The sequence below is a fragment of the Castanea sativa genome, chromosome 10 (assembly GCF_040712315.1).
Source record: "Castanea sativa cultivar Marrone di Chiusa Pesio chromosome 10, ASM4071231v1".
Classification (NCBI taxonomy): domain Eukaryota; kingdom Viridiplantae; phylum Streptophyta; class Magnoliopsida; order Fagales; family Fagaceae; genus Castanea; species Castanea sativa.
The window spans coordinates 36,362,982-36,388,076 of record NC_134022.1 but is presented as its reverse complement, the minus strand read 5'-3'; the positions used below and the strand labels follow the sequence as shown (position 1 = coordinate 36,388,076).

The 25,095-nt window shown below is 34.9% G+C and overlaps 2 protein-coding genes across 3 annotated transcripts in view; both read right to left on the bottom strand.

Moving 5' to 3' along the window:
• Window positions 1-11: 11 nt before the first annotated feature.
• LOC142611868 (protein PSK SIMULATOR 1) lies at window positions 12-2,019 on the bottom strand. The gene has a single exon (XM_075784009.1). The coding sequence runs from the start codon at window positions 1,911-1,913 to the stop codon at window positions 255-257; it is 1,659 nt and encodes a 552-aa protein (XP_075640124.1). The 5' UTR covers window positions 1,914-2,019; the 3' UTR covers window positions 12-254.
• Window positions 2,020-13,689: 11,670 nt separating this feature from the next.
• The window catches only part of LOC142613370 (cleavage and polyadenylation specificity factor subunit 1), a 34,127-nt gene continuing 22,721 nt past the window's right edge, over window positions 13,690-25,095 (bottom strand). Inside the window, exons 20-25 of one of the 2 annotated variants that reach the window (XR_012840275.1) lie at window positions 24,252-24,482; window positions 23,893-24,024; window positions 23,625-23,736; window positions 17,949-18,134; window positions 15,631-16,016; window positions 13,690-14,332 (exon numbers count right to left, since the gene is read on the bottom strand). Coding sequence is in view for 1 of the 2 variants with exons in the window: in XM_075785695.1 (XP_075641810.1) it covers window positions 14,218-14,332; window positions 15,631-16,016; window positions 17,949-18,134; window positions 23,560-23,736; window positions 23,893-24,024; window positions 24,252-24,482 (1,227 nt within the window). In the remaining variant the exon portion in view is untranslated. Of the gene's footprint in view, window positions 14,333-15,630; window positions 16,017-17,948; window positions 18,135-23,559; window positions 23,737-23,892; window positions 24,025-24,251; window positions 24,483-25,095 lie in introns of both variants that reach the window. The other variant, XM_075785695.1, reaches the window with a different exon arrangement.

The window sequence follows — 25,095 nt, the reverse complement described above, 5'->3', positions numbered from 1 at the left end:
ATGACTAATAATTGTAATTGAAAAAGCTGGTGCATTGTTTGGATTACTCAAAATCATATGATTTACATACATTTATATATAACCCTATACAGATCGGGGTTAGAAGCAAAACAAACCCTCAAAGATCTGAAACTCAGTTTAAACTAAAATCAACCATTATGAAATTTCAGAAACTTTAAAATTAGAACCCAAAAAAAAAAAAAAAAAAGGAAGAGAGAGAAAAGAAGACCAGGAAAACCAATATTTCTCCTCAATTAGCTGAAATTTTTCACATTCAAGATCCCACTGAAGGTGGTGCATTCAAACAAGGCCTTAGCAGTCATCTCCCTTTCAAACCTCCAAATATAATTCAATCCCACTAAAAGCTCAGTAATGGCAGCCTCAGTCTTCTCCTTATTAGCAAAATATAGTGTCTGTAAAAGCAACACATTGGTTTTGGGCACCAAATTTTGCTGCTCAAAGCTCCTTTCACTTTGCCATTTTATCATATTATGTGCTAATGGCGACAACCAACCCAATATTCTTCCCAAGGCCTCTCTCCACTCTCCAGCAAGCATAGGATCACTCGCTGAAAACCCTACTCCCTTCAATCTAGCCCTCAGCAATGATCGTATACTGCTTGGTAACATAGCATAAAGATCATCCCTAGCATCCACACCTACCAATTGTGGTGATTTTATCATCTTCTCTATCACTATGATCAAATTGGCATAGTGTAAGGCCAAAGCTGCGGCTCCTAGCGTAGTTGCTGGTGGCTTTAGGAGCTTTGAATTGGACTCGAAAAACCCATCTCCCAAATCTTTCGTTTCATGATCAAGTTTTGAACTTTTCAATGGCCCTGACACAAAGGGAGTGGAAGGAGCACTAGGGTTTTGATCAGAGGGGTACACGGCGGCTGAAGCTGAGAGACTACGAGACAGTGATGATGGACACTGTCCTATACCGAAAACAAGTCTGATCCTTGCTGAGACAGTGAAAATAGACCTTACAAGCATTAAAGTAACACTATCAAAGCTTCGATTCCACAATGATCGATCTTTCATATACTTCACCTCCTGTCTTTGCCAGAAAATCTTTTGCTGAAGCTCATAAATCTTCTGCTCTTTTATCGATGATTCATTATTGCTAAGGTCTTTACAGTACTTAGAAGATTTGCTTAACCCATTTTCTAAAACAGAAAGCTCGTCCAATTCTTTATAAAGTGTGGCTGTAACAGTGACGTACCTGTCCATCTTTTTGATTCTAGCTTCCATTTCTTTCAAACTTAGAACCCAATTATGAGGGTCGCGACCCGAGTTGACGAACTCATGGAACAAGCGCTCAAAGCAACGCAGATTTTGGTCCTCGCATTTCTTGGTTATTCTGGACACGGACTTGGCAAGGAGTCTGAGATTTTCAGCGAATTCGGCGCAAGCGAGGCCGAGGAGGAAAGTTTGGTCGTTGGAGACAATCTTTTGGACACCCTCGAGAGAAAGAGAGTCGTCGTGGATGCGAGTTATGTTTTTGTCTGAGAGGGATTGCCAAAGGTGGAGAAGCTTGGACATGAGCCCTGCGATCTCAAAGGCTAAAACGCCAACGTTGGACTTCTTTATTTGTTTTGGCTTCGGAGCTGCTGAGGTCAAACTGTTTGATATTGCAGTCTTTACTTTTATGAGCCAAGTTTCAAGAGCCATGATGAACCGTACTTGTATTGTATATGCTGAATTTGAATCAAAATGAAATTGGGTTTGTTCCTTAGAAGAAGAAGAAGAAGAAGTTGGTGTTGTTTTGTTGGGTTGGAGAAATTGATGAGAGAGAGAGAGAGAGAGAGGTAAGAGAGAAATAATTGAAGAGTGGGAGTTTTGCAGAGATAAGGATGAAAGAGGAGGTGTTGAAGGTGTTAAGCTCGTGGGTTGTTTGAAAGCGTTACACATAGATAGTCTAATAAGAGAAGCCTCAAAGAGAGAGAGAGAGAGAGAGAGAGTTTATACAAGAAGTGCCATACCCACATGCATAGAGAGCGAGTGATAGATCATAGATGTTTGTAATTGAGAGATGATTTGTTTTCTTTTTTGTGATTTGAAACTTAGACTCTTAAGAAGAGCGTGGAATGTTTTGAGTTGGATGTCAATTTTTTTATACATGTAAATATCATTAATTATTATCTCAGTCGGTAAGGAGAAACTTTTCTTCGGTGTTTGGAAGCAGAAGAAACACTTTTTCTTAGATGCTGTTTTTTTCTAAATGAAGGAGGGCCATATCATCATTGGCATTTTCCTTTTGATCTCTATAATGGTTTGATTTTTTTTCCCCTCTCTTCCATAACTTTGTTTCTTTTTTGTGAGTATTATTAGTTGCCTATAAGTGCCTTAACTCAATGCAAAGGAAAAAAAAAATTTAATTGGAGGAAAACTAAGAAAGTCATGTGAAAAATTATCTCATCTATACAATAAAAACAGGTAAGATTTGACACTCTTAAGATTTCTGAAATTGCTGTTGGCATTACTTGTGCAATTTATATGAACATTATTGAATCTATAGTCTTTAAAATATGACTGATCAGCATCAACTACTTAATCAAAGTTGTTGACACTTGTCTGTATTAATGACCTTCCAATTGGAAATATTAGCAAACTCCAATTAGATATTGACATGAAACATCACCTCAGTATGAAAAACTGGTTAGCTTTATTGCACAAAATGAAGTTTTTACTTCTTGGTTGAAAAATGTCATTCAAGATATTAACATTGCAACTGAAAATTTTTAACTACATGTATAACTTGAATTTAGCAATACTAGAAGTGGAATAGTCACTACCATTTCTTGAAATTTTAGGGCTGGTAATTAAGTGGCATTGTCAAAAATCTAGATAATTAAATGAAGAATGAAATTATAAAACGATACAGTATTAGCGTGCTGTATAAAACTGAAAGTTTTGGAATTAGGATAGGTCAAGTGGTCAACAATATTAAAAGCCCCTAGAGAACCTTTTTCAAATTTAGCTCCCCAAAATTGGCATTCTGTTAAAGAATATGACAAATGTAATTGATTGCAAAGAATAGCCTAACCACCAGACTTGTTACCTGAAATTTAATAATGACCCTCTTCAGTTTCACAATTTTTTCTTTTCTTTTTTTACCCCCTTAGGTTTAAAAATTTGGTAAATGATAGCCTCTTTTGTGCACTACTTTTTAAAGTATTGCTATGAATCCAAATTATTGATTCCACCTTGATGAACTGGGCTTCCAGCCTCAGTCCACGCTTAGAAATTTTTATATTATAATTTTTTCATCATAATTGATCATGGATGGTCAACATGGCAATCGAAAAGGTCTCTCCCTTCAACAAGATTGAGCAAGTTAAAGTGAAAAGAGAAATTTTGTATTTTTACTGGCAGAAATTTTATAGATATTAAAGGCCTACAGTGCATTTTTTAGCAATATATAATTCCAAACATTGATCTTAGTGATTGCCTTCGTAATTGGTAGTATTACACTAAGCATGCTCATTGGTTGTCATGATTCATCTGTTTTAACTTTGCCTAAAAATCTTTTAGGACTAGGTGTGTTACTACAAAACCGTATGTTTAAATTAGTTTGCAATTTAAAAATAGGCAACTTGAGGATGCCAACTTGAAAATGTATGACTCCTAACTTAAAAAAAAGAACAACAATAGGGTTTTATATTTTTTATTCTTTTCATTTTTGTATATTTTATTCAGTAGAACCAAACACGCTGCTTTCTCTCTGATTTATTTTAAGGAGATAAGAAAGGTATATGTCACTACATAATGTAGGAGGAAGAAAAGAAAACTAATGCTTTGGATTCAGATCTTAATTAGTGCTATTGAAGAAAAGAAAACTAAATTAAGGTATTGCATTCAAAAATCGGAGGAAGTGCAGCTAGCAATGTGGTTGAAGTTGGCCAAAGCTGACGATTGACTTGGAAAATACATGTGGAGGAGATTGTGCAAGACATAAAATATGGCTCCTAATAGATGGTGCATGTTAAGAAGGAAAACTAAAAGACGCATTTTTTGGGTGGTGTTTATATAAAGAAAATTCCACTAGCTTTGCCCTTTCACACCACATGGTTTAGTGGGTATTGATTATTGGTTTGGTGAATTTTTGGGGCAATCAAATAGTCAAGGAGAGAGAGAGAGAGAGAGAGAGAGAGAGAGAGGGGGGGGGGGGGGGGGTGTGTGTGTGTACAATTTTAACATTCCTAGAATTAGTGTGAAGGTGAGGGTTTCACTTGATGACCTCCAAAGGTACTTTCTTTTTTAACCTTTTGCCTTAGCTTTTGCCTACAATGGAAGGGCATTGGACGATTTCCTTGTTTACTTGTCGGTAAATGAATAGGCAGCCATGAACTGAACCTATCCTACATTTCCATATCTTGATAAGAGTGCCTCAAAAAACAATTGAGTAGGATAAACTCATCTCTCTCTCTCTCTCCTTGTTTTTTTTAATTTTCTTCCCTCCTCTTACGAAGGAAAAAGAATTTCCTAGTTGTGTTATTATATTTTGTAATTGGACAGTAAATCATACTTCCTTTAGGATGTCCTTTTCAGTAGTAGTAGGCTTTGCCTAGAGCAAGCTTGTGATATTGAAAACTATAATAATATGTCCTTATCTTCTAAAACATTTATTTATTGAGTGGTTAAAATTAATCAATTACATTTAATGTTATGTCAATTTGTACCATTTTATGTAATAAAACTTTAGAAAAGTTAACAGCTGTCCTAATAAGGACATTGGTTTAAAAAATATTTCTAAAAACTTTTATAAGAAAAATAATTATTTTTTTTTATAAATATTTCTTATCAAAGTAATGTTAAAACTTTTTTAAAATAATTTATTAACAATTGTTCTAAAAACACCGGTTAACATCTAAAATTTAAGTCTTTAACATTAATTAACATACTCTATCCCATTTCTTTAAAATTCAATTTCTACACTACACATAATTTGAAGTCATTTTATTTTGAAGGGTACCACGATAATTAATAGGTGTCATTTTGGAAATGAAAATATGCACAAAGAGTAGTGCCCACCTAATTGGTTAAAACTACAAAATTGAAACTGATCAACTTATTAATCATCTAGCAGCACAGAAGTCTTGCAATTCATGGATGATTTTTTGTTAACGCCCCGGAGACACCGAGATTTTTTTATAGCTTTTTATATTTCTCATGAAAGTAATGTTAAAACTTTCTTTAAAAAATTTATTAACAATTATTCTAAGAACTCCGGTAAACATCTAAAATTTAAGTCTTTAACATTAACATACTCTATTCTATTTCTTTAAACTTCAATTTCTGTACTACACATAATTTGAAGTCATTTTATTTTGAAGAGTACCACGATAATTGATACGTGTCATCTTGGAAATGAAAATATGCACCAAGAGTAGTGCCCATCTAACTGGTTAAAACTACAAAATCGAAACTGAACAACTTAATCATCTAGCAGCACAGCAGTCTTGCAATTCACGGATGATTTTTTGTTAATGCCCCGGAGGCACCGGGATTTGTAGTAATTAAAGAAGAAGATCGACAACAATGCTTAATTCGATAAAGAACTCTCCCAATACTTGTTGGGAAAGGAAGCCTTCCTACACTACGTAGTACGTACCTGATGCTAACTGAGTTGACGGCTCAAATTGGGACATTTGTCATGAAGTGAATGGATAGATAATAAAATGAAGATATATTCCTCGACGTAGTTCTTTAATTAAACAGGTCTTTCGTAAATCTAAATGTGATATTGTTCTTAATGTTAGTCAAACACTGGAGTTAAAGAAAATGATGCCAGATTTGTGATCAAGATCAAAGAATAAATATATAGAGGACGGTTTTTACATGTCTTTTTGTACGGATGCAATGTACCAACACTAATCTGCAAACACTAAGAAGATCTTAGATTGTCTACCCATTAAGTGGAGTAACATCACTCTTTTATTTTATTTTTTTAATTTACTAATTATATCAACTTTCTTTTAGGTTTTACAAATTACTACCAAACTAGGAACAAAGATAATATTTCTCTTTATCATGTGTAAATGGAATATTACACTATAAAAAATATACTCATTTGTTTACGCAAACCTCAAAGAGAGTGTTATTTTGTCTAGGAATCTTTTTTAAAATATTATATATTATATATATTAAGAAAGTTAGACATATTTATCGCTTTAATACAAATCTCAAAAAAAAAATGTTATTTCATCCATAGTGTAGGAGTGAGAGTGTCATTTCATAAGTCTTAGCTAAGGTTGGTGTAATTTAACCTTGCATTTTTGTTTTCTTCATATCAAAATCTAAGTGTCACAATTTGAGAATTCAAAATGGTCTGATGACTTCATATAATTTGAACAACTAATTTGATTTCTTCTTAATGTAAATAATTATTTTATTACATAAATGTGAGACATTTCATTATTAGTATTTTTTTTAATAATTCAATAGTTACAACAATAAGAAAGAATTATTAATTTGAATCCTAAATATCTCTGTTGAAAATATCAGAAGGTACCACTCGAGTTACAACACTCTTAGCTCAAATAAGTTGATATGGTTCTCTTATAGTATAGTACTGCTACATTTATAAGACATACAATTTTTCATGGGGTTTCCTTCTTCTCTTTCCTATTTATTTATTTTAAAATAAAATTTCCATCAATTGCATGCATGCTACATGCACTAAATACATGGAGGTGAAAGCAAAAATCTTGTGAAGATCAACTTTGATGGGGCGCTGTTTGGGGAGTCGGATGGCACAGGGCTCGGTGTGGTGATCCGTAATTCTGAGGGAGAGGTAGTGGCTACCCTCTCGGAAAAAATCATGAAACCTCAATCAGTGGAGTTGGTGGAGATAATGGCTAGTCATCGTGCGGTACTTTTTTCTAGTGAAACAGGTTTCCACAATTCTGTTTTCGAAGGGGGACTCCACTACTGTTATCAAATTGTTACAAGACAGGATTGTGTCACACTCTCAAGAATGGCACATCTTAAAAGACATTTTGTCTCATTTAAACTCTTTTCAGAGTTGTTCTTTCTCTCATATTGGCAGGCAAGGCAATGTTGGAGTGCATGCCTTAGCTCAGAGAGCTAGATTATCGTTTCCTTTAGAGATTTGGATGGAGTCTATTCCTCCAAACATCTCTTCTTTTGTTCAGTTCGACCTTCGGGTCTAGTTTTTTTTAATGAATTATCTTCCTTCTCAAAAAAAAAAAAAAAAAAATACATGGAGGTGAGTTTGAGTGATTGGTATAACATGATAACTCAAAGTTCAAATCAATTCTGAACAAAGAAGGAAAAAAATCATATCAATTGGCAACCAGTTAAGAAAATAATACACTAAAGTTTTCTTCGGACTAAACACTCACCCACCCATCCAAGATAACCAATATATATATATATATATATATACACACACACACAAATTTGGAAGTGTATATATTGCATTTTCCATTTACCAATCTTACTCCCGGTATTTTAATAATCAATGGGCCGCTTGCAATATTTTAAATGACTTACACAGTTACACAACTCGCATGTTTAAAACCTTTAAAACTTCCTATTATGGTATATATGGTTCTCTCTCTATGCCACTATGAATACAAGGTCTAGAATTTTGGTCAGCTCAGGGGATCCGAATTTAATGATGCTGGGAAACACTCTATGGGCAAAACAAGCAGTAATTATATGGACAAAAAAAAGTTGCAAATCATAATCAAGTGTCGTGCACCATGCGGACTAATTTCTGATAGGATGGGTGGCTAAATTAAAGTGCTGGCTGGCTCTCGGGCAGATATATAAAGTCTAGAGAGGCACAAAAATTTTATAAAAAATTTGGCATCTGCTGATGCGATAAATTATTAATGATAAATAAAAAAGTAATATTAGTGATAAATTCAAATTAGAACTGGTAAAAGTTTTGCCAACTTAACGGGTGTGAAAAAGTTGTCAAATTTTATGTGTACACAGCATTATTTGTCAGATATATATCATCCATATATATGTCTCTGAAGAAGAAATCATGAAGTAGGGGTTTGATGGTCAGAAACAGCTGACTCTGATGCAATATTCCATATAATGGGGGTGATGCCATCATCCATGTAAGTGGGGTGATGATACCACACTAGTTGCTAACACAGGTCTCCACTTATCTCTTGTACATGGCAATATGGAGATGGAGTCACTGTTGAGAAAGTGATATCTAATAGAAAAATATGCTAGCTGAACATATAGGACTCAGGACTTAGGAGGTAAAAAAATCTTTTCTTTGGAGGCATGAGGTGAGCTTAATAATGGATAATGTCCAAAAACATGTAGCAAACATTTGGACCACACTTTTTTAAGGTCAAAGTGGTTCTCTTGATGAATGTCTCCCATGCTACAATTTTAAGTTAATTTATTAAGCACCATCTTTATTTTAGGCATTTATGCATTATTTTTTATGAATATAGGTTACAATGTGTTTATGATCATTACAAAGTAGTTCAAATCAACGTTGAACAGTAGTGATGCACATATTTGCTTTGGTTTAGGTCCAAAATCAAGGAGAAATGCATCCAATGCTTTAGTGAATTGGATGCTTTAGTGAATTGGATAGGATATGATATGGACATGTGTTTGCCATGTGTTCATATCATGTTCCATTGCCAATGCACTAGAGCACAAGATGGAAGATTTGTCCACCCATAAAAATTTATTATTTGACTTTCATAGACATGCATACCATTTTAGATTTACTGTACTCTTTTTGTAATCCATTTTACTTAAGACATATAATAAAGGAATTAATTGTGGGAATTTTGAACAAACAATGATGATTGATGAACAATGCTAGGCACAACAAATTTCACTCTTTGTTAAGTTGGCATAATATAATTAGCGGTAATATCATTATCATTTGAGACTAGACCAACACTATCATCATTTTATGGCACACTAATTGCAGGCTATCACATCAGTAAAAGTAAATTTTTTTGTCAAATTCAATGTACTTAGAATTTCTCAACAATGATTTAGTACAGTTCGACAAAATTTGGGATTTGTTGTATTAGAAGCTTAGGTCATGATATGATCTTGAGCTAGTAGAAGGTAAATATTATAGTAACTCAAATCCAGTAGTCTAATAATAACGTGGATACCTTTTCCTACTATTTTTTGCGGGGAGAATCGTCTTTAATTAAGAAAATAAAAGAGAATGGTAATGGATTTTTAATCAAGAAAATAAAAAAGAATGGTATTGGATTGTTATTTACACTGTCAGATAAAATGGAGGGAGATGGAAGAGAAAAGAAAGAAAAGAGTAGAGTAGAGAGGAAAAGAAAAGAAAGAGAAAGGAGACTTCTTTTCCTTCAAAGTTTTGGGTTTGCAAGAGAGAAAGGAAAGGAAAAAGAATTTTCCTCTACTAACTCTCTCTTCTCTCTCATTTCCAATCTTTTCCCTTCCCCTGTTTTCTTTCTTCTTCAACTTCAAACCAAACAAAATGTTGAGTTTTAAGAACAAATATTAATTTGAAATTTGAAGAAGTGCTGAGCCACATTAATCTGTATAAATTTTTTTTCCCTTATTATTCTTTTTTTTTTTTAGATAACCTTATTATCCTTCTTTAATTTGTAACTTTGTATTATTGTATATATATATTAATTTTGGAGTGAAGACAAAACTCCACTGAACCAATGAACTGAATAATGAATATTGTTTACTTTCTCATATATTAGGAAATGCAATTAGGGGAGAGAGAGAGAGTGTCATACGATTTTATGTTGACTAAATCATTCTATATATATGATTTTATGTTGACTAAGACACGATGCTTTTCATTTCGTGTTTATATATCTACCTTGTACTTAAGTTATTGCTACTCTTAACGATCCTTTTCAGTATGGTATTTTGCAAAAGTGATCACACCACTAATTTAATTTTACACAAATTTAAACTACTTTCCCATTGAACAATTTGGGTACAAATTAACCTGCACCTATTGCGCACATTGGATATATAAGAAGCAGAGCATGAAGGTGGCTGGGGAAACCTACCAAGTTATCCTAAAGAAGAATGTGAGAATAATTGAGAACCACAAGAAAAAGAAAACTGAAGTAAGACATTCTCATAGTCTCTCTTGCATTATTAGTACTGTGTGCATAGTAGTCAACTCACAATTCCAATCCAATCTTGAATTCTTGATGGATTGCATAGTTGCATGTCAAAAATGGGGAAAAGGTATGTGCATATGGATAGTGCATGATCGACAATAACACCCTTTTTTTTTTCTCAATCTCATAGATGCTTTAAAAAAGCATAGAAGAAAATACATTCACCTGCATGTGGGTTGCATTCGCTAACGACATTGACCAATTGATGATAATGATAATTGATACCTCCTAGCTCCTCTTTCAAAAGAAAAAACATCAACAAGAAAAAAGGGTGACATGAAAAAAACCTAATAAAACTATGACTATCTCATTTGGTGGGACAAAGCCTACCACCTTGCAGAAATGGAATCTGGCCGAGTGAGTGAGTTAGTCAAAATTTTCAGAACTAGGATGTGAGCAATTATCTAACCGAGATGACTCGGACCACCACCACCACCACCTAGCCCACCATGGCTTTGGACCCATATGAAATGCAAGGCATTTGAAGAAATGAAAGGCTCTCTTTTCATGTCAAAGCGCACACACTGATTTTGCCTCTCATCATCTATTCCTATTCTTGATGGTGACCCCAAGTGTGCATTACTAAGATCCCACTATAAGTGCTTTTGGAAATTCAAGAGTCCCTGCTTTGTACAATGTCTAAAGTGTGTTTTTGTATCATAAAATACAATTAATTAAGCTCCAAAAACAAGAAAGATAAGTATAAACAATACACGCAAATGAAGTGATATATGCACATATTGCGCATGAAGGGGGACACTTCTTGGCCTCTCGTTAATCAAATCAAAAGGGTCCTGTTCCACTTTTGTTAGACATTCCTTAAAGAAAATGGTCCCTGAAATGAACACTTTAGAAACATCCCTAATGAAATGATGCCCTCTATATCCACTTTGCCCTATTTATGAACTATGTGCACGTGTATCATCATCATCATATGTACCGTGGTAGACCAAATTATTCTATCACTCGCACGTGCATGAGGCCCGCAATATATATATATATATATATATATATATATATATATATTCATGTTGTATCTTAAGGGCTATTGATCAGGGAAAATTCAAATCCATATTGTAAGTCAGATATGCCCATGTATTATTGTGGGTGGCCTTGATTTGCTTGAAATTTGAGTTATGGTGGTAGTCATGGTTGTCAAAATCCCGATCTGGATCCTACGATCCTACGATTTTACGATCTCACCTGCTCAAAACGATTAAGATCTTTCAAGGATCTTTGCGATCGTTCAGGATCGATAGGATCACACGATTTTGACGATCCCAAACGACCTTTATTTCTTGTAATGTTTTTAAACTTAATAGATTGCTCAGTTGGACTTAAATGAAAAATAAAATCCCAATAGACCAAATTTTTCAACTCTAATGTAGAGAGTGTGCCAGTTGGATCTGAATAAAAAATATTCCAATAGAGTGTCATGTTTTGAGATTTTTGACCTCTTTAAATGATGCTTATAAATGAATATAGTGATGTATGATAATTATATTAATGAATGTATAATTTATGTGATTATTTAACATACAAATATTTATTTTTTTTGTTTTTTTCTCAAATAATATAGGATCTTACGATTTACGATCCGATCCTACGATCCACGATCTCACCTACCTCCTACGATCCTACGTAGGATCCCGATTTTGACAACCTTGGTGGTAGTGATCACAATTCACAAGCTTTGAGAAATCAGATACTTCTTTTTTTTTCAAGAACTTATTACAGAAGGTACTTATTTCTTCAAATGGAAAAGTTAAACAATGGATGACATGCAGTTTGCTTTATGCAATTTTTTCATTTTCAAATTGAGGCCCACACCATAAAAATATTGCATTGGATTCATGTTGTTCGTGACATAATTCATTCCTAGCAACAAAGGAAGAAAACATAAAGGGCATAACTAATAATTACCTTAATTTTTTTCTTAATCTTGTTTGGAAGGTGAGATAACGGACATAGTTTATAGCCTTATAGGTCATTCAGTACATAACATAGGCTTATTAATTATTATTACTATTGATTGATTCATATAAGACAAAATACTTAAAGAAGTAAAGAACCCTAAGTTCCATTTCTGTCCATAAAATTTTCTGAATTTTTATATCATATTAAGCAAGAAATCATTTACTTTGAAATGCAATAGAATTCAAATTGCAGACGTCAGGTTCATGATGATAATGACTTTAGCATTAAACCAAATAGTATTATAGTAGTTGTTGAAGAATCAATACGGATATTTCAGATAAACCCTTCAATTTTTTTGCTGAATAAACCCTTCAATTTTTCACCAGCAAACCAATCGATTCCTTTTATATTCCAAAATAGAAGGAATTTGTCAACCTCAAACATTTTGCCACGGCTTCATCAAATGACGATTGAAGCAATACATGGGACTCAAATCACTCAACAAGGACATCCCACCATCATTTTAGGTTCCATATACGAGGGCCACATTTTGATAATTATATCTTCTGAACCATGCAGGTAGGTCTCCACTATTCTCTAGTGGCTAACTTCAAATAGCAAATTCAAGTTTCTATCACAATAATAATGCCCATCTGAGTTATGCCATGTGTAGCCTTTGAAAACTACACAGCACTTGATAATAGACTCTTCAATCATACATTCAATTTCACAACTTACTGACTTATGCAATTGTGAGTGGTCAACATTAAGTGATGAGTCACACTCAATTTTACAACTTGCTAACTTACGCAATTGTGAGTGGTCAACATAAAGTGGTGAGTTATACGAGGCAGAAAATAACGACCACTCACGGTTGCACACGTTAGTCAATTATGAAATTGGGTAATGATTAGTTGTCCACAGCCATAGGCTAACTCGGGACTTATCATTTCATACTATTATTGAAGTAGCAAGACTGTTGGTGTAAGTAGTTGCACTCGTAGACATTTTCAAATGTAAAAGACGAATCTTGGTCATAACTCCCCCCCTTAATCATGCCTTAACTAGACTTGAAACCTTTATTTTATAAATTTTTAGTCATTTCACAGAAAATCAAAACCGACTAGATTTCTTTGTCGGAGTTTTAGTCATTATTAGTTCAATTTGTTGGTGTGGCTTTTATGACTATGAACACGCCCTTTCTATATATTTTTCAAAGTGTCGTACGTATTGGTTGACTCTGAACCATATCATACAACGGATTAGACTTCCCACAACGATGCATGTCTGATATAATTCCAAAAATGATATTTCGGCGCTCCTATTCTGAAAGTAAATGTTTCAGTTATGAGAATTTTCGCAGGCACAAGAAATGCATTAGATTCTTATAGAAGATGTTCATGAAATTTCCGAAAGTGGACATCACGGTGTTTAATTGAGGCCTGCTTGTGTGAACAATCCTTGCTGCCATTAACTTGCTACAATTGCCGACAGAATTGCAAATTGCAGCAGCTGGGAGTCACTCAGGTTAATGATTCATATACCACAGACCCAAGTCAAGGTAATGACAGCTGTGTACAAATAATTTGATCTCAAATCTAATATTTTCTTAGCACAACATAAACAGCATTGTTAATTGACAGTTCTCATTAATGGAAACAATATCCAATCATTGGTTGTGACAAGAGTTGAATAGTATATACCACATTAATGTACAACAATGAAGCAACTGTCTTTTGCTTCCTTCACCCTTCTACAATGTACAACATTGGCATTTGACGGTTTTAATGTTACATAATTAAGCATCTTTTATTTCTTCCTTTCCCTTCCCAATCTCCTCACTTCAATGTTAAACATTTTTGACCAACAATTCTCGTTATGTGAAACTAGTGCCCAGTCTATGCTTGGAGCATCAACTCAAATGCATATCATATTTGATGCATAACAATGAAGCAACAACCTTTTCTGCTGCCTCGCACCCTCCTTTTTCTCCATTGTTAACTACAGATGAGGCTGATTCAACTGAGCCATTAAAAATGGCCATGCAATTGCTGTAATGAGCATAGCCGAATATTACAAAGTGTTTAATTCAGGCTGCCCAAGCATTCAAGGGAATCCTTACTCCCATAACACCTTCAGATTGGCTGAAATCACAAGAAGCTCGTTCCCAAAGAGAGGTCAGTCAAATTTGAGAGAATTTGTGAACGAGTTGTTCCAATCTGATTGGCGATTTCAAGCTGTTCCTCCAATGGAAGCATCTCATAACTGGAAATGGGAAAACATAAAAAGAAATAGTTGAGCACTCAAAATCACACAGTATTATATCTACTCAGTAGTGTACTCTTACTTTAACCTTGACAAAAGAAGATAGTTGGCTAACACCCATTCTTGGACACAAGATAGATAAATAGTTAAGATAATAGAAAGGGATTAAAGAGGATCTACAGAGAACATGGACTTGGGCTGTAATCGAGCCTATCTGAGTGTTAAAAGTTCAAGATGACTCATTTAATTTTATTTCGAAAATAAGCCAAGCTCTAACTTATCAACTAGATTACATGTTCAAGCCTGATTCATTTTATTGTCGAACAAGCTCAAGCTTGTTCATGAGCTACTAGGTTAACTTATTCTTTTCTCATATATAGTAAACACCACGACTAAATTTTTAACCCCTACTCAAATATAGGCTAATAATTAATAACTAAATTATAGTTAAAACTGAATTATTCAAATTAATTAGATAGAATGATTTTGGTTATGAACTTGTAAAAATTAGATCACCAACCTTGTAATGTTAAAAATGATTGCATTGTTTGCAGGCACTTTATTTGATTGGTCTCATGCTTGTTTGTCTTGTGCTTGGGGATTCATGTCTAGTGATTCTATTTCGATGTTTATAAATTCTATCTCCTCTTGTACATAATTTCTTTCTTTTTGCATGAAATAGTCCTTTTTTAATAAAATTATTCTTATTTATATAAAAAATATATTAAAAATTATATAGAATTTTAATTACAACATGATCGATTCATATTATCAATAAATTATAAATAATAATTTGATATCCTATGAATTTGTTTACAGACCTACACAATCTAATATTAAGTGTATACAAGTATATTTTTGCACATGAACACATATAAACATGTAATATTACATATACTTAAATCTAGTTTCAAACTCGTGAGTTTGTTCATGAACACGTTATTATGTTAAAGTTTGTCTCGTTTAATAGTCGATTCTAAATTTGGACTCGAGCTTGGTTCGTTTTCTAAATAAACGACTATAAATAAGTTTTTTCCCAAGTCAAGTTCGAGTTGTTTATTAACAGCTTAGTTCATTTACAACCCTAATATATATAGAGATACAAACAAGGCCCTAAGGTCATTATAACATCTTGTTATTTCACAAGATTTCTTCTGATATTTCTGAAATTGAAAAAAATATTATTAGATTTTCTGGGCCTTTCCCAAGATTGAAGATATAGACAAGATCCTCATATTTCACTAGAGAGTAGATCTAGCCTTAAGCCATAGAAAATATTTGAAGGAAACAAAACTTACTCGCATAGCAGCTCACAGTCAACTATGCTATCAGGGCCAGGCCGATGAGCCTTTCCATTTGAGCGAAACTGGCGGAAAGATTTTGGATTTAGGCCAGCGACATGGGCAACAGCATCAACAAGTTTTCTTTGTAATGACTGTAGCCTACGAAATGTGAGCTCATCAAGAGGTGCAATACAACCAATGCTGCCATCCAGGGTACCAAATAATAAAGCAAAGCGATTGGTTTTATCTGAGCCTGGAGCTGCACCAGTTCGATCAGATGAAGCAGAAAGCATCTGCAACCGCAAGAACTTAGTCACATGAGCACCAACATGGAACTCAGCCCTTGAAAGAAGCTTCTGTCCCTTCCAACTCTCTGACATCTTTGGTGCATAATAAAATATCTGTTTGGCACAGAAAAATTCAAACTTAAAGAGTCAATATTTCACTAACTGCATTATTGAAGTCAACCTTTTCATTTATGAGTATCCAAAAAATAAATTAAAAGGGGGGGGGGAGGACCTTAGAAAGGAAAATAGAAATCATAAATAAAAGTAATTTTACACATAAAGACTCAGACAAACTATAATAAAATCTGAGAAAACAAATCAATGTTATTCATGAATCTGATAAGCAGGAAATTCTTATTTCCATTCTGCTTCTCTCTCTTGTTATACGTGTCTACAGGTGTGCCCCTGAGTTCATGAGGTGCACATGCAGCCATTCCATTTCATGCACCTTACCAAATAATCGAATTCTTACTGCAGGCTGAGTGATGTAAATAAATTAGAGAAATTTATCAAGATGAAAGTGAAACAATTAAGGGGCCGATTTGTGGGAGTTCTGATTTCAGATTTGACGCTTATTCTATTTCAGTATGTCCAGATTTTCTCTGATATTATTTCTTTGCCAGTCTGGGCTTAGATGCATTTGATCAGGATTTTATTTTAAGTTGTTAGCAACTTGAAGCCCAAATTTTAGTAATCTAGGTCAATATGTAAATGCTGCAACAGAGGCAGCCAGTCTTGAGATAAATGAAAGTTCAAATCATAAAGTTTTTTTTCTTCTCTTTTACTTCATCATCAGGGTTCCAGTTTGGAACCCCATTGCATGTTTAAGAGTCAAGCTTAATGCCTTATTAACATTGTTTTACTGTTAACTTTCCCCTTTTCCGGATTTTTTTTGGGTAAGTTGCATATGCACTTGGTAGGTCTTGAACCAGCAATTTCAACATTCACCTTGTAACTACAGGGGCCCAGGGAGAGGAGATGCCATTTGAGTTAGAGCTCATTGGCATTTGTTCTTGGGACGCTTATGCACCAAATCAAATTTCAATTTTGCATTGAAGTTTAGGGGGAAAGACTATAGACTAAAAAATATTTAAAAACCTTTTCCCCACAAAAATTTCATGCCAAAAACTCTATAATGGAAGAAGAAATTGTGAACAATGACTTTGAAAGGTCCAGGTGCCAAAATCACATGTAATTGTCAAAGAGAAAACACAATATCTCAGAAAACATATTCCACAGAAAATTTATTCTTACAAAAGAATTGACAATGATATTGAAAGTGCAAGGACAAATGATTTTAAGGGTCTTGGGTTTTGGGATGCAAGTATAATTCAGGAAGAAGTGATGACAAAAATGGATTAGTAAGAAAGAGATACAGGAAGCCAAAGTGATGCAGATACTATAAAGTACAGGTCTAAAAATCAACCGAAGAGAACTGAAAGAACAACGTACTTTGTCAAATAATTCAAACAATGTATCACTAACTATATGCATGGTGACTCAATGGATTGAGAGGGCAGAATTCATAAGTCAAAAATCAACCAAAGTACCGGTATAAAAATCAACCTGACGGATTTTCTCCCAGAGCATATAGCCTCAAATTCAACCTTATGACAATCAAACCATCTGGGCTAAATTTGATCACCTAGCCTCCATTTGGATGGATTATAATTTGCCAAATTATTTCACTATTCAGCTTTTTTTTGCTACTATTCATGGCCCCACTGCACTTTTTGACACTATTTATGAATTCCATTGTACTATTTCAGCTAACTTTTACCTTTATTTACCGTACTTCAACAAAAAGTTTTCAGTTCCAACAAAATAGCGATTCCCAAACAGATCCCTAGACTCCATGCTAACTCCCAAACTTCATCCTACCCAATATTGTTTTAATACATAAAAGAAAAAAAAATTCTCATGACATGTAGTCAGTCCATTTCATTGAATTAAAATAAACTTGTATTATGTCAATAACAAATTTTTAATTTTGTCACCATAGATCTGGCAAAGTATCAACAGTATTGCACAAACAATGGTGATAACCTGAATGTTCTTCTGATCATCTGAAACTGTGAGGCTCAGGGTACTTCCATCAATTAAAAACTCGGTCGCAAAACAATCAAGGGAGCCAAAATCCTTAGCTAATAAGCTAAGTTGAGCTCCTTGTTCCTTCCAGCTAAGAAAGTATATGCTTTTGTGAATGTCACCAAGGAGGATAAAATTCTTGACCTGCAACAAGATTAAAGCATTGAGAAAAAGAAAAGAATGCATTACCAAGAGGCTTATATATGCTCAGAAAAGTGTAGAGAGAGGGGACCATATGCATTAACACTATCCTGGCTTTTGTAGGGAGGAGAGCTATAGGTCCTTTGAAGGAGTGGAGATGCAATCACCTAAGTTAACTTTTTTTTTTTTAAAACCAACCTAAGTTGACTCTTGATTTTAGTCTTCCCTTCCTTCTCGTATATTAGCTCCATTCTTCGCCTTTTTTTTTTTTTGTGAGAGGTGGAGTAGAAGATTCTCTTAACCCTGATCTGATGCACTTCTACCTTGTTAATATCTCTTGAATTTCTTGTATAGTTCCTATGCATTGTGATCATGCCGAAATTTTCATTCTCCATGAGTCTTTTGTGTTTCATGACATGTGTGTGTGTGTGTGTGTGTGTGTGTATTTATCTGGTTCATTTTTTTATCTTTGTTTCCTTTGGCATCTTCTGTCACACCATGAAACTATGGGAGAGAGTGATTGAATTACGACAGTATGTATGAGAGAGTGATTGAATTTCAGCCTATCAGTTTAGTGGGCAGTGTGTACAAGTTGTTGTCCAAGGTTTTGGCTAATAGGTTAAGGGTGGTTTTGGATAAACTCATCTCTGTGACTCAGAATTCGTTTGTTGGTGGGAGGCAAATTTTGGATTCTGTGCTCATTGCAAATGAGTGTCTGGATAGTAGGCTAAAGAGTCGGTTACCGGGTGTGGTTTGCAAGCTTGATATTGAAAAAGCATATGACCATGTTAATTGGGAGGCCTTGTTTTATTTGTTGGACCGGATGGGGTTTGGGTCGAAATGGAGGGGGTGGATTAAGGCTTGTGTTACTTCTGTCCGTTTCTCTGTCTTGGTAAATGGTTCCCCTGAAGGCTTTTTTGAAAGCTCCCGTGGGTTGAGACAAGGAGACCCCTTATCCCCGCTTCTTTTTCTCTTGATTATGGAGGTTTTAAGCAGAATTTTGAAGAAGACAGAGGAGAATAACCTTATTCGGGGGTTTCATGTGGGAGCAGTGAATTCTATTGGTGTTCAGATCTCCCATTTGTTGTTTGCGGATGACACTATCTTATTTTGTGATGCCTCTAGGGATCAGTTGCTTTCCATAAGATTGGCGATGTCTTGTTTTCAAGCTTTTACGGGTTTGAAGGTGAATGTTGGGAAAAGTGAGATTGTTCCTGTGGGGGAGGTGAATAATATAGATGCATTGGCTAGCATTCTGCAGTGTAGAGTAGGGAGCTTGCCTATGAAATATCTGGGGATGCCTTTGGGAACTTCTTTTAAGACTGCTTCGATTTGGAACCCTATTTTGGAAAAGATGGAGAAGAGACTCTCAGGGTGGAATCGTCTTTACTTATCTAAGGGTGGTAGGCTCACTTTACTAAAAAGTACGCTATCGAGTCTTCCTACGTACTTTTTATCTCTCTTCACTATCCCTAAAGCTATGGCTGCTAGAATGGAAAGGATTCAGAGGAACTTTCTTTGGGGGTCAGTTGAGGGGAGTTTCAAATATCCTTTGGTGGCTTGGGATAAGGTGTGTTCTCCTGTTAAATTGGGGGGGCCGGGGATAAGGAGTGTGGCGTCGTTTAACCAAGCTCTCTTATGGCCTGTTTGGGAGTTTAGAGAGGGAGGAGAGTAGAGGGGAGTAGAGGGGAGGGGAGTAGTGGGGAGGAGAGTAGAGGAGAATGATTACCCTCCACCTTGTTTGGATGTTTTTATAATTAGTAAGGGGGAAGAGAGTAATTAGCCATTCCCCTTGTTTTTAACATTGTAATTTTATAAATATAATAAGGGTAAATTAGGTAATTTACTTTATAAATAATTTTATGTGCTCTACTCTCCCTCCAAATCTCTCCAATTTGGGGGAATTAAAAATGAGGGGGTTGGAGGTAGTTGAAACCCCTCCAAACCCCTTTAAATCCTTCCCCCTCCTTCCTTCAAAAACTCCCAAACAAGGTAATTGAATTACTCCCCTTCCCTCTACTCTACTCCCCCTCCTTTTTTTAAACATCCAAACATGCCATTAGGGAATTAGTTGTGGCGCTTTGGGCAAGAAGTTACTCATCTCTGGCGGAGAGTTATATCCACTAAATATGGTGAGAGTCAAGGGGGGTGGTGCACCAAAGTGTGCAGGAGGACCCACGGTTGTGGCCTTTGGAGAAGCATTCATGAAGGGTGGGAGAGTTTTTCTAAGCACCTATCGTTTGTAGTGGGTGAAGGCACTCGCATCCGCTTTTGGCATGATAGGTGGATTGGGGATTATATCCTAAAAGATCTCTACCCTGAGCTCTATGTGTGTTCAGTTGCCAAGGATGCTTGCATTTCTAAAGTTTTGTGGCTTCCGGAAGGAGGTTCTACTAGAGTGTGGAATTTAAGGTTTTTTAGAGCCTTTGAAGATTGGGAGCTTGCTGCTTCTTTTTCTCTTCTTCACTTTATCCAACCTCATATCCCTCGGGGGAATAGGAGGGATATTCTTTGTTGGCGGCTCAAAGGCAATGGTATGTTCGACACCCGCTCTTATTACCAAGCAATCCGAGGTTCCTCGGATTTTTTGTTTCCTTGGAAGGGTGTTTGGAAACCAAAGGTTCCTAAGCGAGTAGCTTTCTTCTTGTGGACAGCCGCTCATGGTCGGATTCTCACTTTGGATAATCTCATGATTAGGGGTCGGCGTCCTTTGGCAAATCGGTGTTGTATGTGTTGTTGTGATGGGGAGTCGGTTGACCATCTTCTTCTTCATTGTACTGTTTCTCATACATTATGGTCTCTTATGCTTCAGGCTTTTGGTATCCACTGGGTTATGCCTAGATCAGTGTCGGGGTTGTTATCTTATTGGCATCAGTGGTTAGGGAAGCACAACTCTAATATTTGGAATTTGATTCCAGGGTGTTTATTGTGGATTATTTGGTTGGAACGAAATCGTCGCTCCTTTGAGAACATGGAGAAGACATTGGATGAGTTAAAGGTGTTATGTCAGAGAAGCCTCTTCGAGTGGTCTCGTTGTTGGGGTTTTACGGATTCTCCGTCTCTTTCAGAGTTTATGTTTTCCCTTAGAGTTTCCTTCCCTTAGTTTTCTTTCTTTGTATCTATCTGTTCATCATCATGAACATCCTGTACTACTTTTCCTATTAATATTACTTCTTTGATTACCTATCAAAAAATATATATATATCCAATAATCAAATTGGTTTTAGGCCAAGGAGGTCTAATGGAGAAATATAGAAAAGCCCGTAAGATCTCCATATAGTTTTTATTGACATAAATAAAACATACGATAGAGTACCTAGAGAGGTTATGTAGTAGGCTTTAGAAAAGGAAAGAATTCCTTTAAAATATATTAAGGTGTTTAAGCATATGTACGATGAAGTTGTAACTAGTGTAAGAACAAGAGCAAGCACTACAAGTGATTTTTCTATCACAATAGTTTAGCATCAAGGATCAGGTTAAATCTCACATCTCTTTCCACTGGTTATCGATGGACTTACTAGACCAAATTCACAATGAAGTCCCTCTGATGGTGAAACCATAATGTGGTTAGAGAAACAATATCCTCTTTTGGAAGCCTGAAATTAAGGCAAAGCCCAAGAATAAGTGTCCATGGTAATTAGTTTCTGATATTCTCTTTTATGTTTTATTTGGTTATTCTAGAGTCAATGGCAATTGGTAATTCTGTAATTTTTGGGTATGAGTCATAGTTGCAGGCCTTGGGTTTTCTTCAATCAATAAGTAAGTCCTATTTAGTTGATGTGTCTTTATGCATGGGCTTTGGTTCAATTCATTTAGGGTTTTGATTTACTGGTAAAAGTAAATGTCCTGATTCAACAAATTAGGAGGGAGTCGAACCTTGGTTCTCCTTGTAAAGGAGACCAAACACTGTCAATGAACTACAAGACTCTTGGCAGTTCAACTAGGAGAAGCTAAGATTTAGAATCTATACAAGGGTCTTATTGAACTCAAACAAGGAGGAGTTGATCAACAAAATATTAAGTTCTGAGTATTAGGATACGCTGACCTTATTATTCTTTTTCCTACCTTTCTCTTCTCTATGTTCTTCTCTTTCTTGGATATTGCTCACAGTACTGTACACAGATTGTGATGAATTTGATTTACATTTCTTCTTACCTTTTTCAATCCTAAATCAAATATTTTCTCTTACCTTTCAAAAACCTAAAACTCACATAATTTCTCTATTAAACAGCCATTAAAAACTCATCAAACCTTGGCTAATTTTAACTCCTAACCCTTTAATTTATAACTCTAAACCTCAGATCCACAAATCCTCCTATACCTTAACCAAACACAAGCACACATAGACAAATTCCCTAATTTGTCCAACATCACCCTTGGTGTATGCTTTTTGCATACAATACAATATAGTTTTAGTGAATGAAACTAGACACCTAACCAAAGCCAAGTTGGAAAATTGGAGGAATGCTTTAGAATCTAAAGGCTTTTAGTAAAGAAGAAATAAAGATGAAATTGTAAAACTTGGCGGTTTAGATATACCAGACAGTAAGTGTTTTCAATATTCTAGATCAATAAAAGGATGGAGAGATCGAACAAGATGTGAATCATATAACAAGATGGATGATAAGGAGAAGTACATCAAGAGTAGTCGCTATTGTAAAATACTTATTAAGTCAAAGGGAAAGCTTTACAAGTTTGCTGTAAGACCAACCACGCTATATGGTACTTAATATTTGGCTATTAAAAAGCAAGAAATTTGTTTAAATTATGGCGGATGTGAAACTCATGTTTTTACGTACTTTATATGTTGGACGACTTCCTTGAGTGGTCATTCGGCCTCTAGTTTATAGGACTTTATGGATAACTGTACTTTTCTTGTTATTTGATGGACCTATAATATATATCCCATATACTGTATGGAGTCTTTTCACACAAATAAAATTTACTTATTAAAAAAAAAACAAAAAAAACAAAAAACAAAAAACAAAGAAATTTGTTTAAAGATAAGGGTCACTCATTCTGGACAAACAAGGGACAATCACTTGACATGATTTGTTCATGTGCAAAGTAGAAAAATCAATACACTAGTGAAGAAGGGTGATGATTCAAGTAAAGGGAACAAAAAAGGGTAAAGGGAATACCTAAAATAACACTAGTAGAAGTAGTAAAAAAGGACAAGTTAATTATAGAATGGATAAGGGCCAATCTCAAAAGGTTTAAAGCTTTTGTTGCATCTTCTAATTTGTATTCTTTATTTTATGTCTATTTTTTTTCACCTAAAAAGCAATTCTTGAGAACATCTAGGCATTGCAAAACCATACCATTTGCATACCATACCACTCAGAAACAGGAGTCAAGAACTGATATCTAGGTTTTTCATGTAAAAGAATAAGTAAAAAGATATAGGCATTGAAGAAATAACACATACAATATTTAAGCTGACGACATATAATGGAGGAGCATCAAAAAAAGCAACGCCATTCAACTCAGTACCAGTCCACTTGTGTAAAATAATTTTAGGACCAGAAGCTATCAACAGATGGCCTTGAAGAGAGGCTAAAGCAGATATAGCACCCTTCAATTCCTTTGAGTAAACCTCTGAAACCTGAAAAGTAAAGCTTTAATTATTAAACCAGATATAACAGCAAGAATACAATAAGGGTTAAAAGTAATGAAATTTTTTTAAAAGATGAGATTTTTTATGGGTTAAAAATGCAACACATAAACTAGAATTGAATCCAACAATTACAGGTCTATATACCAAGTTTTGAGGATTATCAGTATTTTTCCCAACAGAAAATAAAAGCACGCGTCCTCTTGCAGCAACATCTTCCCCTTGCACATAACCAGTCCCAATGGCCAAAAGTGTTTCATTCTCTTTAGTGGTTGTATTCTGGAAATGAGAAGGTGGATAAGTAAAATATTATTTTCCAGACCAAATGAAGAGACAAGGTTATACAGGCACCAATCTATTTTCTGAAATTTCATATAATATCTCATCCACCTCTCTCCCAAAACAAAGAAGGCAAGTTCATCAACAAATAAAAAATAAATAAAAAAAAACAAAGAAGGCAAAAGAATATAGGGAAAAAGAATCAGTTGGACGACTAAGCAACTGACCAACAGGGTAACCACTCGCACGGTTAGAGCATTTTCAGAACTCTGCATTGGAATTGTAGCTTTAGTTTGCCAAGGGCCACCAGACTTTTCTGGTTCCAGTATGCGGACCTCGAATTCATCTAAAGTGTAAGTTTGGTGCAGTTCATCAGAACCCAAATTATGATTTTCGACCTGATGGCCAACTTCTTGATCAACCAGAGATGAAAGAACTTGATTCAATGACTTATGAACCTGGTCAGATTAAATACATTTGAAATTACTGCTTAAAATAAGCTCCACAAAAACAAATTAATTTGATTAAAAATAAAATAATGCAATTACATTGAGCATCCTGACACTGAAAATAAGAATTTAGTTAGCCATATTTTTAACTGGAAGAGAGATCATAGCAGAGATCATAGCAAAGAAAATTCCAGATATTTCTAAGTTATAAACAAGCTTGTCTATTCAGTATATGAACAATTTGTTTGTCTTTTCAGTATGTATGAAAAAGATTGCATTGAATTGGAATTTAAAATACTCAAAAGGCATCAGAATTTGATGGACAAAAATAGTAAACTCATAAAGAAAACTTATGTAAAAGAAAGAAGAAAAAGGAAAGGAAATGCAATTGTGAGCATATTGTTAGCTGCAACATATTCTATATGCCGGACATGATGCCTCTCTTTTCTTTTCATGACTTTTTACACGAAGCAAAATGCAATATTATTGCCAACAATGACTAAAAAAGAAACCCATAAACCATCACTTTCAGCAACTCAAGGTCTAAATGAAGCGAACAACATTTCACTTTATAATGACAGCCAGATTTTAGTTGGTAGGACCATTAGGAAGAAGAGCAAAA

Bases quoted from the DNA above. Each gene is read 5' to 3' on its own strand.
- LOC142611868 (XM_075784009.1), bottom strand. From the start codon at position 1,913: ATGTGTAACGCTTTCAAACAACCCACGAGCTTAACACCTTCAACACCT.